This window comes from Primulina huaijiensis, chromosome 2 (assembly GCF_012295235.1).
Source record: "Primulina huaijiensis isolate GDHJ02 chromosome 2, ASM1229523v2, whole genome shotgun sequence".
Taxonomy (NCBI): Eukaryota; Viridiplantae; Streptophyta; class Magnoliopsida; order Lamiales; family Gesneriaceae; genus Primulina; species Primulina huaijiensis.
The window spans coordinates 25028229-25045804 of record NC_133307.1 but is presented as its reverse complement, the minus strand read 5'-3'; the positions used below and the strand labels follow the sequence as shown (position 1 = coordinate 25045804).

Genomic DNA, 17576 nt, shown 5'->3' with positions numbered 1-17576 from the left:
TTCTTTATAAATTAATGACGTACATGCAAATATCGGATTCCAGAAGCATGATTTAGCTTTCAAATTTAATTATGTTATTACTAGAAGAGCAAAGTAGAAGATGATTTTTAAAGGAGAAAAAAAAAGTAGAAGATGATGGTGATAACTATATATGATTCAGTCACGTTGGATGCTCAATTCTTACAAAAGAAAACAACTACGTGGATCGTCATCATTCCAATTATTACCACGAACCCATCCCAAATTTCACCAAGTTTCGTCCCATTAAAACCAGAGGAACGAACGAATTCGTGGGTTGAGATTAATTTGAAGATCGATAGCGGTCGGAAATGGCGGAAGAAGGTTGATGGGGCCTCTGCTGACAGTGAATTTTGTGGTGTATTTGATTGTTGTGGGGCTGGTTGGTTGGTCTCTAGACAAATACATAGATGGAGAACAGAATCACCCCCGTAAATACTATACCTTCCCTCCCAGTTTATATCTCGAAAGTCCCTGCAGCTCAAACTGGGCTAATTGTGCAGACGTGGGTGGGAATCCTTCGACGTTGATATTTGCGTTGCTCGCTGGTACGACGGGGCTATACTCGGTGTTTCAGGGATACATGCAAGCTCGTGTCTGGAACAACGTTGGACTTGCAAGTGCTGCAACATCCACTATTATCTCATGGGGGATCACTGCTCTTGCTTTTGGGTATGCATCACATATATTAATATCCAATCTCCACCATATAAAATCTGTTTATGAATGTTGTCAAAAGATAGTCTAAAATATTATGCATAACAATTGCTTCGTGCCTACATCATATCATGCCTGCCCCAAGCTTGTTTGTGTTCTAAACATACAATATGCTCTTTGCTAATTGAAACAGTCTGCTTTGCAAACAAATCATAGTGGGAGGACACAGGGTAAACGCTTGGTAAGGTGTCTAAATTAACATAGAATATCCATTGCATCCATCACCGGTTCTTGATTTTAAGCTTGCAAATCACAGCAAACACTGGAAGCGTTTGTTGTGATATCGGGTCTCAGCCAACCAGTCTACCTGCTTCTTCTACATGCTGGCGTGTTTAACAGCAGATACGGGCGACTTACCAATGTTAAGGGAACCCCAAAAAATAGTACCACAATTTCCAAGTTCACTATCTTTCAGGTTTCAACAAGGTTAACGTTCGTGCAAGTCGGAACAAGTGATTATCATGCGGTGAATATTAGAATCTTGGCATTTCTGAGTCGTAAGAAGTGGAAAATTACAAGATTTTTGATAACTAGAGATGTTTCGTTGCTTCAAAGAAGAAAATATTTATTTATTCTAGTAAAGCTTCGTGATACAGATGTGACAGATCGGTGACGGAACAGAAATCTTCCGTAACATTTTGCAACAGTTCTTTAAACCTCGTAAGTATTTATGGCAATTAGAACAATATTTCAGGGGACATTGTAGTACCCCAAACCTCCGATGGTATTTATGGCAATTAGATCGATTCTTAAGGCGTTTCCATGCAATTTACCAAAAAGCGAATTAGTAGGATATTTTTTTCTCCACCAAGAAAACAAATCTTGTAAAACAAATATTAGAGTTAGTGAGTTACATGGCAGATGGAAAGAGTACAAGACGCATATCCAAGGTATCTCACAGTACCCGATATCTCTTATACAAGCTTTTCTTCTACAAAATAACAAACTAGGCCATTTCTCGTAGACCCATTACCTTTTTAGCGCTTCAGAGTACGTGATCCGCCTCAGAAGAGTGCCATTCGGCTATCGCCAGAGTATGACGGCCACCACAAGCAACTAGTTTAGCACACCACCGGCCTTCAGCTGCACTGCCGCTGATGCCTTTAGGAGGTGGAATTGTTATGGGAACTTCAGCTGGATTCCCTGTTGTCACCTTTCGTCCATATCCCAAACGTCCATGGTCCCCTCGTCCAAACTGCAAGCATCAAGATAAGTCAGATGTGTTTTGCATGACTGCCTTGAAAACCACTTGGATTCAAGTTAAACGTGAACTGGAAATAGAAAGTTTTGCCCATCTCGGGTTCCTGATTGAGTTTCAACACTTAGAAAAATGTACAGCAGAGAGAAAACAAAGCATTTATTGAGTGTTACAGAGATGCATTAAATAAATACCTTGTAATAACCACAGGAGCTGATGTTCCAAAACAGAAAAAAAAGAACTTTCCGATTTCAACCGAATGAATCGATTTGGTGAATTTTGTTCGTCAATTTTTATTCAAGACCATGTAAATAAAACCTATATCAAATGGTCAGTGGTAGAAAATATATAACATTACACAAGAGTTGATGTTCCAAACATTTTTATTTTGTTTGCGGCTATCAACATTGTTTTTTATATTCCTGAAGGGCATATATTGATTGTTTATTTTTCTGAAGAGCATATACCGTTTGGTGGGCTGATAGTATGTCCATTTGATGCATAAAAAAGATGCATATGTTGCTCGTTTATTTTTCTGAAGAGCATATACCTCTTGGTGGGTTGATGGTATGTCCATTTTTGCAAAAAAAATATTAAAAGATGTGTAAAGCACTTACTGAATACATGCAGCCATCCCTCGTTAATGCAACGGAGTGAGTACCTCCACAAGAAACCTGCAAAAAAAACAAAAGTTTTTATATTTGGTTTTCCAAAGAAGCATGCTATAAATAACAAAACAAGATGTTCACATCATAAAATTGCCTAATTACTCAAAGGGACAAACCACAAAACGAAGAAAAGAAAAGAATCCATTAACAGATATATTAAATTCGTACAAGCATAGATATGTCAACACAGTCTTAAAGAGCAAAAGCTAGAATTTGGCTTAGTCTATAGTCTATACCCAAATTCATGCTACTATAAGAATGTGAGTCAAGGTGTTTTTAGTACCATGACACACATGCAGTCACACAAAACTGTTGGTTCTGAACTGATGTTACTCAATTTTTATGAAAGCAACGAAATGAATGGAAGTCTGAAGGAGCATTTCGTTTGTTGCATTTTTATTTACGTCATTACAAATTTTTAATATAAGAATCAAAAGGGTGCTGATACATGTAAGAACCTGAACAATGTCCTCGCCCACTAAAAGTTGAACCCTTTGAGGAACCATTTTGCTGCTCTTGTCATCTCCAAATCCAAGTCTTCCGTGCTCCCCTCTGCCCCATCCATACACCTAAAGAAAAACATGAACTAGGTAGAAGCACCGACATGTGTTCAAATGCACAAATTTTTAGCTGAATGAAGAGACATAATATATACCTCTCCATCATCAGTCAACGCGGTAGAATGCCATCCTCCAGCAGCAATATCAACCTGGACAACAAAGCAGAGAATCGCTTAAGTCCAACCATAAGTAAAATCAAAGATGCTCTTTTCTCAAAATTTATTATGACGGTAAGTTCTAGACTATACTCTTTTCCATAGTACTCCAAATTGTTATTGCCATATCATATCAGTAATTTCATAACGTATAACCTTCAAAATTCCATCTCTATTCACTGTGTTTTGTTCAGAAGATATTCACTTAAACTTCCTAATCACAAAAGCATCAGATTCTTAGCTTTTTATAAATCCCCCATTACCATCTCTTTTATAGTAGAAATTTAGCCTCTTCCAAATGAAACATCACACTTTTCTAGCAACGGCCTAAAGATTCACACAAAACAATTATCAAAGGTCATGTATCATCAGAAATTATCATTACTATAAAAATCAACCACAGCAGTTAGTTGAAGTTGATATAATGAAACAATCACTGACTGGTGGCAAAAATAAAATGCTCACAAGATTCTATGCAATGGAAAAAGGAAACTAATGGCCAACAGAGAATATATAGAGGGTGGTAACACAAACCAAAGTAAGATCAGAGAGGCCCTGGACAGGAATAGGTTGTGATCTTGGCTGGGTATCACCAGTTCCAAGCTGACCATACTCATTATTGCCCCAAGCCATCAAAGTTCCATCGTCAAGAAGAGCTAAATTGTGAAATGCACCTACTGCAATTAACCTAACACTATCAAGACCTTGCACTCGAACTGGGGTCGAAATTTGCTTTCTGTAGATTTATTGACATTAAACAAGTGTAAGAAACTAACTAAGCTACTCAATCCAATGAATGCCAGTAACAGATATGAAAAAATCGGAAAAAAAAAATATATATTTATCACAGACTTCAGTAAACCAAACATACATGTCTCCAGGCGGCCATGGTTGACCCCATGTCCATACATGTCCTTCTCGGGTAAGAACAACAGAATGAGTTCCACCAGCAGCTACCTGTGAAGTGAGAAAGTTAGGACTGTCACTGGTGAATCTGACTAGTGGCTTGGCGCATGCGTATTGCATATACATTAGAAAATCAAACACATGGCAAAAACAGTCAAATGCTGCTTCTTGGGTTGATAAAAAAATTTCTAAGTCTTTGGCGTTTGCAAACATGAATAAATGTCGATGTTAATCATAGATCATCTAGAAGAATAATTATTAGCTATGCTTGATATCGAAAATGTTTCATTCAGTACAAGTTCACTGCTACAATTTTTTTGATATTAATTAACCCAATCATCCGAGGGGAATGAAGTATTAAAATGATTATTTTCCATGCTTAAAACTGAGATACGGAAGTTTAACCACCTGACGAACAGAAAGTCTTGGCACACATCGCTGTGGAATGATTATATCTCTTCTGACAGGTTTGCCCATGTCTTCTTTCCGTTCAGGTTCTTCACCACACTGTCCATACTCATTCCCACCTGCACCGAAGAAGGTTCACCCTTCAGAAATAAAAGGAGCTAACTCTACTTTTTAGTCCACATTTGAATCACGAAACTATCCAAGCACGAGATCAAAATTTCCACTTATCAAACACAAATAACTTTGAAAGCAGAAACTTCAACATTTTCCACTCTCACTTGGCCTCTGTAAAATGTAAACACATTAAAAAAAAGGTACTGAGCAAAACAAGTAGCCGTACCCCATGCATAAGCTCGACCTTGTTCATCAACGGCCAAGCAATGCCAGCCACCAATAGCCGCCTATGATCAAAACCAGAACACTTTACTTTAAAAGAATGCCAAAGCCTACACCATTGTCAAAAAAACAAATAAATAAATAAGTCAAAGAAAAGAAACCATGAAACACCTGAATAATTTTGACATTGGCAAGTGCCTTAACTTGGCTGGGAACATTCTCATTTTTGGTTTCCTGTGGATGGCCCAGTGTTCCCCTTTGATTCCAGCCCCATGTAAATAACTAAATCATCACAAGCATCAAGCAAACAAGCACACCATCAAACACAGTATAGACATATCATCAAATACAGTAAAACAAAGATAAAGGAGTTCAAAATTAGAACCTTTCCGTCATCACATATAGCAAGCGAGTTACGGCTGCCGGCCACTACAGAGCAAACGTTGCAAGAACTCAGAGCAGAAATGGCACAAACCCATTCTTTCTCCTCACTGTTTCCAATTCCCAACTGCCCATCTTCTCCAGAACCCCTAAAAAACCATTGAAACCTAGATAAGAGTGAAAATTGATAAAGAGCATGTAGGGTAGACTGTAATTTGATGAGGTAATGGGAAAGACCATGCAATAACAACAGTTTTGGAGGCCATAATTAGTGGGATGCCACTGCACCGGCAGCTTATACTACAACAAGTTCTCAAAGAATGTGGCTTTCGATGAAGGCTGTGGCTGCGCAGCTACAAATTTTGGGTAGGTTTCAACAGGTCTTTCAAGTTGAATTGAAGTGCGTATCCGACTCGGAAACCATCTTTCAATGGAATGGAAGATACTTCCAGAAACAAATTCCAAATATATTTTAGGAGTTTCTATCAATTTTATTATTATATCAAATATAATTGAAACATAAATATTTAATTTCAAATTTTAAACCTAATTACTGTATTTAAAAAAATCTTAATTTTTTAGGGGAAAAAACCCATCAAGTTAATATATTTATATTATGATTTATTCGTATGAAATATAATATAGAGATATATTTCGTATACATAATTGAATCATGCATCTTTATTCATTAATATTCTCGAAAAACATAAAAGGTAAGTTATAGTTTTTAAATAATAATAATATCTAATAGCTTTATTTTAAAAAATTCTATTGAAATTTTTTGCAATATAATGAGTAATAAATAAGGTAATATAGAAAGAAAATATGGGACTTTGACTTGGTGAGATTTTTATACTAAACAGAAAAATATTTATTTTATGGATTTTCACAAGTTGAATTTTGTATAGCAAATGTTTTGAAAGTTTTCAAAAAATATTATTTTAAACACAATTATCAATAAGTTAAAATATCTTAAATTTTGTTATAAAAAAATCTTAATTTTTTAATAGTAGGTCTCTTGTGATATGGTCTCACGAATCAGTTACTACTTATATTCACAGTAAAAAGTAATACTCTTAGCAAAAAAACAATATTTTTTCATTAATGACTCAATTAAGAGATCTGTCTCACAAAATACGACCGTGAGATCATCTCACATAAATTTTTGTCTTTTGAGACGGTCTCACGAATCTTTATCTGTGAGACGGGTCAATCCTACCGATATTCACAGTAAAAAGTAATACTTTTAGTCTAAAAGACAATAATTTTTCATGAATGACCCAATTAAGAGATCCGTCTCATAAAATACGACCCGGTGAGACCATCTCACACAAGTTTTTGTCTTTTTTTTTAATTATATTCAATATTTTGAAAAAATGGCGAAATTTTATTTCATTATTTTTTTTTATCACATAGTAATGTAGATCGATGAATGATGAAATTATTAAGAACTGTTAAAAAATAACATAAATAATTCTTTTGAAAAGAGAATTATAAAATTGATATATTATTCAGCCAAGCGAACCATCTCAAAACTGCTTGCGATATTTTGCGTATTTCTAGGATGCCTGCTCCCGCTCTTTGAGTTGGCTCACAGTTTGCTATAATCCAGTGTAAAGAATTGAACTTTATATGGCAACGGATTTTTTGCTAAATCATTCTCCTGATTCTTTCTGGGCACTTTCATTTATTGGTAAATGGGCATTTTGCAATTTAATTTTGGATCGCTATGTGTTTGTTGGAATTCCCCTTTCCAAAGTCGTGGTAAACTTGTTTCTTGTTGAATAATGGCTTTTTATTCCGATTCTTTAGGATTTTTTGTGGCTATAGGCTTTGGTTGTTTAGTTAAAGAAGCATTACAGTTTATGATGGTTTTGAATCCATCAAATAAGAAGTTCATGTATTGTATTAACTTTTTATTTCCGATGTGGAATAAGAGTCTTTGAAGTTTTATAGGTATGATCAAACTCATTTCGTGGGCTTGTCTATGTTTTTTCCATTTCATATTTTTGCAAAATGCTAGGAATCTGCGAGGGAAAGGGAATCCTTCAGTTTCTTATGATTTCATTTAGTTCAGTGCCAATTAAATGTTTAAAAAAAAAAACTGATTTTGTATGTAATGTTAATCTAGTTAATATCACCATTTTGAATTGGTTACCAAATCTGGTTGTTAGAATAAAGTTATGGGAAACTTTTTTGATTCTTAGGTTAATATGGGCTGCACAATTGGGTGCCTAAGAATTGACATTTAGAAATGGAAAAGAGTTCTTCAGTCAGAAAGTATTGATATGTCGAATGTCTTGTCTTATTGTTTACTTTTCTTTATGGGTGTATTCAGCAGTTTTGCTGTACCTTACTGACCTTTATCTGCGATTTACTCAATGATGTACGTGTTGAATTTCTTACTTTGTTTTTATTTGGATCATTGATGATTACGAGAAGCAGGTATTTTGGCTAGTTGTTTTAGTAATGTTACAACGATCAGCTCCTGTGCCTAAAAGATCTGATGACACAAAAACAGATTGGCGCAATGGACGAGAAATTAAATAGGCATCTGCTGATATTGTATGCTTCAGAAACAGGAAATGCCATAGATGCTGCTGAGCAGGTTGGTCGTGAGGCAGAGCGCCGCGGTTGCCCTTCTGTCTCTGTCCTCTCTATGGATGAGTTTCATCCGGTATACTTCTACTCGTTATTTCAGAACATCCAACTTTCAGTTTTTTTAAATGTTTTGTAGGCTGATTATATTGGTTACTTGGCCAGAGTGACTTACCAAAAAAAGAGACAGTGATTTTTGTGGTGTCAACCACAGGACAAGGAGATTCCCCTGATTCTATGAAGGTTTTATTTATGTTTAATGATAATAAATTCTTTGTTTTTGTGCTTAGCTTTAATCCGTCATAATTAAGATTATTTGGCAGGGGTTTTGGAGGTTTTTGCTGCAAAAAAATTTGTCGCATGGGTGGCTTAATGGAGTTTGTTATGCCGTTTTTGGATTGGGTGATTCAAGTTACCAAAAATATAATGTAAAGTGTTTATTTTTACTTTATTAAATCATCTTATGAACTTATTTCTAGATCAACACCTTATTACAATTCATGAACTTATTTCTAAAGGAAGGTATTCCTTCTTCCGCACTGTAAACATGCATTTTTTTGTTGAACATTCTAAATATAATGATGAAAAAAAAAGTGATCTTCTTGATATAATTGGCCTGATCTTATTTTTTTTTCAATTGCCATGGATAGAGGAAATTTTTGCTTCTCCTTTTTTCAGATTACCAGGGTGTATTGTTATTGGATAGGTATCATATGTTTGGTTTTAAATTCACATAATGGAATGTTCCATCATAAATGGTTTAACAGATTGTTCCTTGCTTATTAATTCCATGACATAAATGGATTTTCTGGTCGTAGTTTGTAGCGAAGAAGCTCGATAAACGACTGTTAGATCTTGGTGCATTGGCAATTATTGAAAGAGGTCTGGGAGATGATCAGCATCCTTCAGGGTACAATATGTCATTATTATATTTTATTCACATGATTTTATGAAATTTACAATATGAAATTTACTGTCTTTCCCCGTTTAATTCAATAAAACATGAGAAATGATCTTTCATGTTGTTTGGATTCCAGTGAGATGCAAATTCGACGTCCAAATGGTGTTAGCGTGTAATCAATTTACAGGGAAAGGAAGGGGGAAATGTGTCAGTTTGCAATAGGACATTTTCGTTGCATTATAAACATTTTATGGATATCAGAGCAATTATAGAGTGTGCATCTAACATTAGAAATTCCACTCCTCCTACCTAATTATTTTCCTCTTAGAGATGAAGTCAAGTTTAGTGTGCTCGAACAACCTTCTAGTTTTGTGTAGTCCATGTATGTGTAGAACACGAAATTTTAGTCTTGATGGTGTATTTTAATGGCTGTGTCATTTGGTACTAATTTTCACTTGCCAAAATGCTTGTAGTATGATGCTAATTGTTCATCTGGCTATTCCTGTGACAATGGCTCTCAGATGATTTGTGCACTTTATGTTGTTTCCTGCATATTTTAAGATATTCTACTTTTTAATTTTCATTTACTCAAATTAATGTGAATATTTTAAATTATTCATTCTCATAAAAGGTTTATGATTGACATTTCATTCATAGGTATGAAGGGGCTTTGGATCCCTGGATGTCCTCCTTGTGGAATATATTATATCAAATGAATCCCAAATTACTTCCAAATGGTCCAGTTTTTGTCAATCCAGATGCTGCTTTAATTGATCGACCTAGAGCACAAATTATATATCATGACACCAATGAAGGGGTACCACCAGTTTCAAATGCCACAGGTTACTTGTTTCTTAGATATTTGGTGAACATGAAAGTCCAACAAGTCTTCCATATTTCGTTGTTTCATTATTCCTCGATGTAATAATGCATTGATGATATCCGAAGTTTTTATTTTATTAAAAATATGTCTACGTTTCTGCCACTATAAGATCGTATTGAAGTGAAAAATTTGTACAGGTTTGAAGTATCTTGAGATGCAGGTTGAGAGGACCCGTTCAATGACTCCTGCAGTACCTTCTGGGAAGAACAGGCCTGAGTGCTTCCTGAAAATGGTATTATGTCTTTAGCAGTAAAATAGTTGTCGTAATATTCTGTTTACCTGTCAGTTGTGCTTTCTTCATCTACAAGTGTTTTGAGTTTTTCAAAACTATTCCGTCAAATTTCAGCAGTATAGCATATCTTTCTTCCTAGGGATAAATCCTTGACTTGAGAATATTTGAAAGTGTGTTTTTCTGACAGAAATAGAAAAGGTTCCCGATCCACAGGAAGCCTGTTTTGATTATAATTTACCCACAACCTACTGACAAGAACACTGATTGTAAATTTGTAATGATATATAAATAGATACCAAAGTTTTTATGAGGCCACACGTGCTTCCAAAAGCAACTTCTTTTTGGTTCATGAATTTGATTGATTACAATATAATGACAAAGCACGTGATCAAACAACTCTTGTCTGTTTGTTCTTGCTGACAACATTCAAATGCTTTTTGTTGTTGGTTGGTTGAGGGGCTGATGGAAGTGTGTTTTAGCTACAGGTTGATCTGGAAACCTTGGACTTGCATTTTGTTTCATGTGCACTGAGTTTTTCCCAGCTAGTTAATTTTCTTAAGAAATGCTTGGGTACCAGAGGGATGAGTTGATTTGTTTTTTTTTCAGTTAATCTGTCTATTTGAAACTCATGTGCAAGGTATATAAGTATCCATAGGTTGCACATGCTCCTACTGGTAAACATGAGTATTGATTTGTTTGAAAATATGATAAATATGAACAGTTATCATGTATATCGAATTTGCACCCTAGTGATCAAGTTTGTTTGTAATTATAGACCAAGAATCTTCGATTAAGTAGAGAGGGCAATGGGAAGGATGTGCGCCACTTTGAGTTCGATGCTGTTTCATCTGTAAGTCATGCTAAACATTCTCAAATAGGCAGTTGTCCATTTTCTTTTATGGTTAAAACCATACATATGTTCTTTTCTATTAATGTGTTGTGTTCATGTCTGCAGTTAATAGAATATGAAGTGGGCGATGTTCTTGAGATTCTTCCAGGTCAAAGTTCTGCCGCGGTAGATGCTTTCATACAGCGTTGTAATTTGAACCCTGAGTCTTACATAACTGTATGTAGTTCTCCATTTGAATTTCTTTACCGGTGCTTTTTCTTGAAGATTTTTTCAGTGTTTTCAGTGTGCCAATATCACAAATGTAATACTATCCCCTCTTGATCGTTCCTTTTATACTTTTTTCTATGTCTTGTTTAATCATCAGTTGTCCATACATGTTACACGCGGACCACTGGATTCTTGCATTGGTTACCATGATAAATTGCTGCTTGGTGCTTTATCTAAGTGGATTTGGTTTGTTTAACTAGTTCTCCAATTTTATTTTCATTACAATACCTGTCTTTAGATTCAGCCGCGAGATAAAGGGAATAAAGCTGGGATAAATACCTCCCTGTTCCCTGTGAAACTAAAAACTTTTGTTGAGCTAAATATGGATGTGGCCTCAGCTTCTCCTAGACGTTACTTCTTTGAGGTAAGCTTGTACCAATTGATTTGTATCTTTTGCTTTGTCAATTTATTCTGAATCGAAGACATGATTGATTGGTGTATCCTGTGTCGCAGTATCTTAATCTTGCACATCTGCTTTATTATCAAGACAATTGTTTCTGATGTTCTCCATAACACATTCATTTGTACTGTTTCTAATCTATGGGCTTCTTTAGGTCATGAGTTTTTTTGCCAGTGCTGAACATGAGAAGGAAAGGCTTCAATATTTTGCCTCGCCAGAAGGAAGAGATGATCTGTACCAATACAACCAGAAGGAGCGAAGGACAGTTTTAGAGGTGACAAGATGTTAATTTTCTACAAGTAATATTTTGCATTCATTTATCCTTTAGATTTTCCTATTTCTTATGTAAACCTTTTTCAACGTCTTTTTACGTATAAAATGCACTATGCGATCAACCCTGGAAAATGCAAGACATTTGTCTGATATTCTCCTTTGATGTTTCATCTTGTCCCGGGAAAATGGTAGTGTCCTTGGTTTGCAACTTTTATTTCTGACCTGTTATATTTCGGAAAATATACCACTAAACCATTTGCATCAAGGAAATAATTTTGTTTTGTACGCATAAATTGTGATTTTGTTTTGTACGCATAAATTGTGATTTCTTTCTATTGATGAACAACGGAAAAATAAGAGAATCGTCTTTAAATATTGCTTCATATCAGAGATATAATAGGTAGTCTTTTTTATGTTTTCAGATAACGTGCTCTTTGATAGGTTCAAGTGCTTCATATTTATGTTAGAAGGACGGGGAAAATTTATTAACTCTTTTCTACTCAGCATTCTTACTCATTTTTCACCGGAGCTGTAATGTAATGTAGGTATTGGAGGATTTCCCTTCTGTGCAAATGCCCTTCGAATGGTTGGTACAGTTGGTTCCTCCATTAAAAACAAGGGCCTTCTCCATCTCTTCTTGTCATTCAGCTCATCAAAATCAAGTGCACTTAACTGTAAGTGTGGTGATGTGGAAGACCCCATACAAGAGGAAGCGTTCAGGTCTTTGCTCGTCATGGCTAGCCAGTATTGATCCTCAGCAGAGTGAGTCCATTATCATATTCTGACTTCTATCTATTATACCAAGAAAATCTCAGTTTCCTGTTATATACTTTCACAAATTGTATTTAATCTTCATCAGATGTACTAGTAGCAGTGTGGTTTAAGAAAGGTTCGCTTCCTCCTCCACCGCCATCCCTTCCTCTTATCCTCATTGGTCCTGGAACGGGATGTGCACCTTTTCGTGGATTTGTGGAAGAAAGAGCACTTCAAAACGAATCTGACCCAACTGCTCCGATGATTTTTTGCTTCGGATGCAGAAACAAAGACAATGACTTTCTCTATCAAGATTTTTGGATGAAACATTCACAGAACGGAGGGGTACTATCCGAAGACAAGGGTGGAGGATTCTATGCTGCGTTTTCAAGGGACCAGCCACAGAAAGTGTATGTGCAACACAAAATTAAGGAGCAAAGCACTAAGATATGGAGTTTGCTTAGTCAAGGTGCTTCTGTGTACATTGCTGGATCGTCAAATAAGATGCCTTCAGATGTATTATCAGCCTTTGAAGATATAGTTTCTGCTGAAAGTGGGGTTTCGAAAGAGGTTGCTTCGAGATGGATTCGAGCACTGGAGAAGGCGGGCAAGTATTATGTCGAAGCCTGGTCTTGAAAATATTTGATTTTCTCTTCTTATTTTTTTTAATAGAGTTGATTCTCTCATTTAAATACAAGAAAATGGTTGGAAAAGAGATTAGTAGGAACATTATTGGTCTGAGAAATTGATTCTTGCGATATTCTATGTAACATTGATATTTTGGAATTACATTTATATGTGCATTATTATTTTTCGGTATTTGAAATATTGAAGGAAAAAGATGTATATATAATGCATTCGTGATCGATTTATCACAATCAAATATATGAAACATCGTGTGTGTGTGTGTGTGTGTGTGTGTGGAAGGAAAATACAGTAGGTCTTAAAATATAGTACGATGAAGAAAATTTGGGAAACAATAATTATCTATGTATAAATTATGAAGGAAAAAAATAAAACTGTATTTTTGTAAAAGTTAAAAAATGAAAATTATTATTTATTAAAGAGTACGAGCGCAGTTGAACAAGCGCAGGCCCCAAGCCATTTTCTTCTCAGAATTCTTCTCCCTCGTATAATTCTGTTAGCGAAGGACAAGATGCTCACACCGGTGTGCTCTCAACCCACAACGAGAATCCACTCAGACCTTTTTCTCAAATCAAAACTCCTCAAAGATCCAATATTTTTTACCTTGAAGACTCCACCTTTTTCTTATCATCAACCCCAACCCAGCAAAATCAAACTCGAACCCTTCAAAATCCGTGCTTCATCTCCTTCTACCACTCGTGAATCATCGATCTTGGATAACCAGAATCATGATCTTGACAATAATAAAAAAGTAAAGAAGAAACTGGGAGTTGTGGTGATGCCAATGGAGAGACCGAGGCTGGTTTTGAAATTCGTTTGGATGGAAAAGAACATAGGGATAGCTTTAGATCAAGTGATTGCGGGAGGTTATGTTCCTTTGAGCCCATATTATTTTTGGCCGAGGAAAGATGCGTGGGAAGAGCTTAAAGTTTTGCTGGAGAGTAAGCCTTGGATTTCCCAGAAACAGATGGTTGTTCTGCTCAATCATGCTACTGATATCATTAATTTGTGGCAGCAGAGTGGAGGGAACTTATCTTAGTAAGATTTCTGAGTTATTGTTCCCCTTTTTGGTATGATCCAGGCAGACCCTCTTAACTGGACGAAGAGACTTTTAAATTTTCATGCGTCTTTTAGAAATTTTTGGGTTTGCCTCTTGCATCATCATTCAAGTTTTGTGGGAGATGGTGGTTTAAGTTTTTTTTGCTATTTCTTGAATTGCTTGTGTTATTAATTATTGTCAGTGCGATGTTCGGACTAGTTTCGTGTCCGTTTGAGAGAATTCGAATCACTTTGAAATAACTTCAAGATGGTTGGAAATAATATACTGTTGAAAAGAATTAGGAAGTTGGTTGGAACTGAAACGAGTCGGTAAACACTGCACAAAACAATGTTCAAAGTCTTTAATAATCAAGTGTCTTTCTGCAAGGAATGGCTTGGACCATAGCTTCAAACGGAGAACATTCAAACTAAATATGATTTCTGGACAAATTAAAGTTCTTTCTTTTCTGTTTCCGTTTTTTTCACTTCATTACTAGTACTTTTTTAGGACGTTTTCATGCTTATGTTAAACAGGTATGAATTCGAAAGAAGAGAATTGATAACTCCGCCACGAAAAGGAAAATAGAGATTCGAAGTTAAAAATAGACGTGGTGATAATTGCATAGTACTTTGCCATAACTAGAAAAGTTGAACAATTGAGAATAGTTATAAAAACAGAAACACCGTAAATTGTGGGGAAAGATAATCAATTTCATAATATGAATATATAGGCTTGTAATGTTTCTTTGTTAGATTGAAAATTTATCCATTAAATCCTCAAGGCATTCGGATCCAATTTGTATGGTTTATTTGAATCCATTTTGACCAACTTCACCTGATAATATTTACTCCATAACATGCCCCATCAAGATCAATGGGGGTTTTGAAACCACACTGAGATTGTTTCGAAGTTGATTGAAACAGTATGCAAACGATGACTTGGTGAGAACATCTGCAGTTCGATCATAGGATGGAATGTACTGCACACTGACTAATTTGAACAACACTTTTCACAGATCGAGCTCAAGATGTTTGATCCTTGAGTGTAAAATTGGGTTGGCGCTAAGAGCAATTGTCCTCGTGTTGTCACATCGTAAAACTAGATCAGTAGCATGATGTTTAAGATGAAACTAGAGATTGAATTCACAGCAAATCACAAGAAGCATTTGTTGAGCTCCTATATTCTGCCTCTTTGTTAGAATGTGAAAACAAATTGTTTCTTAGAGCTCCAAAAAACCAAGAAAATCCTGAAGTCGAGCGCCGATCACCGGGATCACTTCTCCAATCGGCATAACAATAAGAAGAAAGGGAAATTGTGGAGAAATATAATTGATTTCATGATATGAATATGTTGGCTTACAAAATACAATCCCCACATAACATACTAAGACCAATTAACTTGTGACGAATTGAATACAATTTGTTATGTTGTAACAATATAACATGAGCAATATTCCCTTCGTTACATTGAAAATATATCCACTAAAGCCTCAGAGCATTCAGATCCAATTTGTATGGTTTATTTGAATCCATTTTGACCAACTTGACCCGATAATATTTACTCCTCAACAAGAACCAAGGGAAACGAAAAATATACGTAATGAAATACAAAAAATTGAAGTTTAAAAATATGCTTTGGTATATTCTTAATTTAGTGCTAGTATAAAGACGTCATCCTTCATACATTCCTAGTATATTGTCGGTTATTTGCAGTAAAATAAAAGACAATTATTTCGAATTATATATACTTTTTAAAAATATATTTAAATCTTTAAAAAGTTTAACTGGAAACAAATATATAATACATAAAGGGTGGACTATTTTCGTGCCTTTAATTTCAACCATTAAAATTATCAACGTTGATGAGAAAGTTTTAACGTTTGCTCATTTAGGCTTTGGCAATCTATTTTATTTTGTTACTCGATATATGATCATAATATTTTATCATATTTCCGATTACTCCGTTTGATCAACAAATAGTTTTACCCGATGATCGAAAAATAAATTAAAGTTGATATATATATATCTAAGTTTAATTTCTTTCATTTTTTTTGTAATACATGAATTTGGAACTGAAAAAAAAATGAAATTTATAAGAATTTATTAATATATGATACTTGTGTATGTATGGCATATGGAGAACACTATGAATTAATGCATCATAATGTAAATGTCGGCAATATGTCACATTAATTCGCGAGTTAGTTGTATACTTGTTGGATGATTTAACATAATTAGACGTTACGCTCCTACCTATAGATAGGAGGAACTTCCCTGACTCTCTGTCTTCAGATTAACTTTAAAGAAATTTTTTCCATGCATTGGGAAAAAAATGGAATTTCATGATTGTAGTTTTGATTTTTTTAACGAATTGATTAAATTAAAATTTTATTCGATAAAAGCATTATGGAGCAATAACAATGCAATTATTTCATTTTTTTTTAATTTTCTGTAGCATCATAATTGTAACATAGCACAACTCAAATAATCGTTATATTCTTTATACATTCAATGTAACTATATTCCCTAGTAAACAAGAGTTTTATGTTATAATTAATCAAGGAATTAGCACGAAAAGGAATGAAATTAAGATCGGGATAAACGACCCGATAAAATAAATAACAAAAATTTAATTTATATTTAGAAATGTAAGTTTTAAATTTTTTTTGTCATTAAAACAAATATTGGGAAGGTTAATGTTTTAATCAGCTGAGAAAAAAATTAAAACCCTGAGCAAGGAATTAAATAGATTGATGCTACCAAAAAATGGAAGGGACAGGTATTTAAGTATCCAACGGTTGGAAAGTGAAACCAAGAAACTCTCAGAGCAAGAAGAAATTCATTGGAAACAAAAAGCTAGAGTTAAATGGTTGAATCAACGGGACCGTAATACAAAATATTTTCACTCGTCAGCATCTTCTCGATGACAGAACAATTTCATTAAATTAAAGGGCTCTTTAACTTCAAAGCAGTGTTTGGCATGCGCCCTTTGAAAGCCCTGGTTTTGCTCAGGCTATTGATCCCTATCAGAATGAATTTATTTCTGGTAGATTGATTGTGGATAATGTGATTGTGGGCTTTGAACGCATGCATTGGATCCGAAATAATAAGAAAGCAAATACGGGGTTTGCATAACTGAAACGTGGAAATCTTCCGGGGTACTTACTAGTCGGGTGAGTGCTGCTTTGATGCCTTGCTTCGGATATGAAATTATGCAGCGTTGGAGCACTTATTCGATACCATTCAGGAGATTTGGTGGATGCAAAAGCTTGTGTTTTACGTCATCCGGGTTAAGGAAACAAGTAGAACTACTAGCTATTCGTTAGGGATTGGATTTTTGTCTTGAAAGTGGGCTTTCAAGTGCATGCTTATTCTCGGATTCACTCATG

General features: G+C 35.1%; 3 protein-coding genes and 2 long non-coding RNA genes across 13 annotated transcripts; 3 read left to right on the top strand and 2 right to left on the bottom strand.

Moving 5' to 3' along the window:
* The first annotated feature begins 51 nt into the window (after positions 1 to 51).
* LOC140970903 (membrane protein PM19L-like) lies at positions 52 to 1435 on the top strand. 3 transcript variants are annotated; one of them, XM_073432878.1, is made up of 4 exons: positions 52 to 449; positions 522 to 690; positions 869 to 916; positions 992 to 1435. In XM_073432878.1, exons 1-4 carry the CDS (start codon positions 133 to 135, stop codon positions 1346 to 1348), a joined length of 891 nt encoding a protein of 296 aa, XP_073288979.1. In that variant the 5' UTR covers positions 52 to 132; the 3' UTR covers positions 1349 to 1435. The 3 variants fall into 3 exon arrangements, 2 of the variants coding, with proteins under 2 accessions (XP_073288979.1, XP_073288980.1); XM_073432879.1 differs by having other exon boundaries at positions 52 to 690; XR_012174210.1 differs by lacking the exon at positions 869 to 916 and having other exon boundaries at positions 52 to 690.
* Positions 1436 to 1519: 84 nt separating this feature from the next.
* On the bottom strand, positions 1520 to 5815 carry LOC140970902 (ultraviolet-B receptor UVR8-like). Its single transcript, XM_073432877.1, has 11 exons — positions 5585 to 5815; positions 5352 to 5496; positions 5138 to 5248; positions 4971 to 5031; positions 4631 to 4749; positions 4188 to 4273; positions 3851 to 4052; positions 3257 to 3310; positions 3060 to 3170; positions 2551 to 2607; positions 1520 to 1930 (listed from the first exon to the last, which is right to left on the bottom strand). The coding sequence occupies exons 1-11, from the start codon at positions 5611 to 5613 to the stop codon at positions 1721 to 1723; spliced, it is 1185 nt and encodes a 394-aa protein (XP_073288978.1). The 5' UTR covers positions 5614 to 5815; the 3' UTR covers positions 1520 to 1720.
* Positions 5816 to 6817: 1002 nt separating this feature from the next.
* Positions 6818 to 13391, top strand: LOC140970899 (NADPH-dependent diflavin oxidoreductase 1). Of its 7 annotated transcripts, XM_073432869.1 has the most exons (13): positions 6820 to 7040; positions 7793 to 8024; positions 8111 to 8188; positions 8269 to 8373; positions 8764 to 8855; positions 9504 to 9688; positions 9867 to 9961; positions 10737 to 10811; positions 10917 to 11027; positions 11317 to 11442; positions 11633 to 11752; positions 12297 to 12513; positions 12611 to 13391. In XM_073432869.1, exons 2-13 carry the CDS (start codon positions 7854 to 7856, stop codon positions 13138 to 13140), a joined length of 1905 nt encoding a protein of 634 aa, XP_073288970.1. In that variant the 5' UTR covers positions 6820 to 7040; positions 7793 to 7853; the 3' UTR covers positions 13141 to 13391. The 7 variants fall into 7 exon arrangements, with proteins under 7 accessions (XP_073288971.1, XP_073288970.1, XP_073288972.1 ...); XM_073432871.1 differs by having other exon boundaries at positions 6824 to 7955; positions 8085 to 8188; XM_073432870.1 differs by lacking the exon at positions 8269 to 8373 and having other exon boundaries at positions 6818 to 8024.
* On the bottom strand, positions 10435 to 10772 carry LOC140970901 (uncharacterized). Its single transcript, XR_012174209.1, has 2 exons — positions 10634 to 10772; positions 10435 to 10503 (listed from the first exon to the last, which is right to left on the bottom strand). It is a non-coding gene; the product is annotated as an uncharacterized lncRNA (long non-coding RNA).
* A 796-nt stretch (positions 13392 to 14187) lies between the features above and the next one.
* LOC140960552 (uncharacterized) lies at positions 14188 to 14926 on the top strand. Its single transcript, XR_012172185.1, has 2 exons — positions 14188 to 14834; positions 14866 to 14926. It is a non-coding gene; the product is annotated as an uncharacterized lncRNA (long non-coding RNA).
* Positions 14927 to 17576: the final 2650 nt, after the last annotated feature.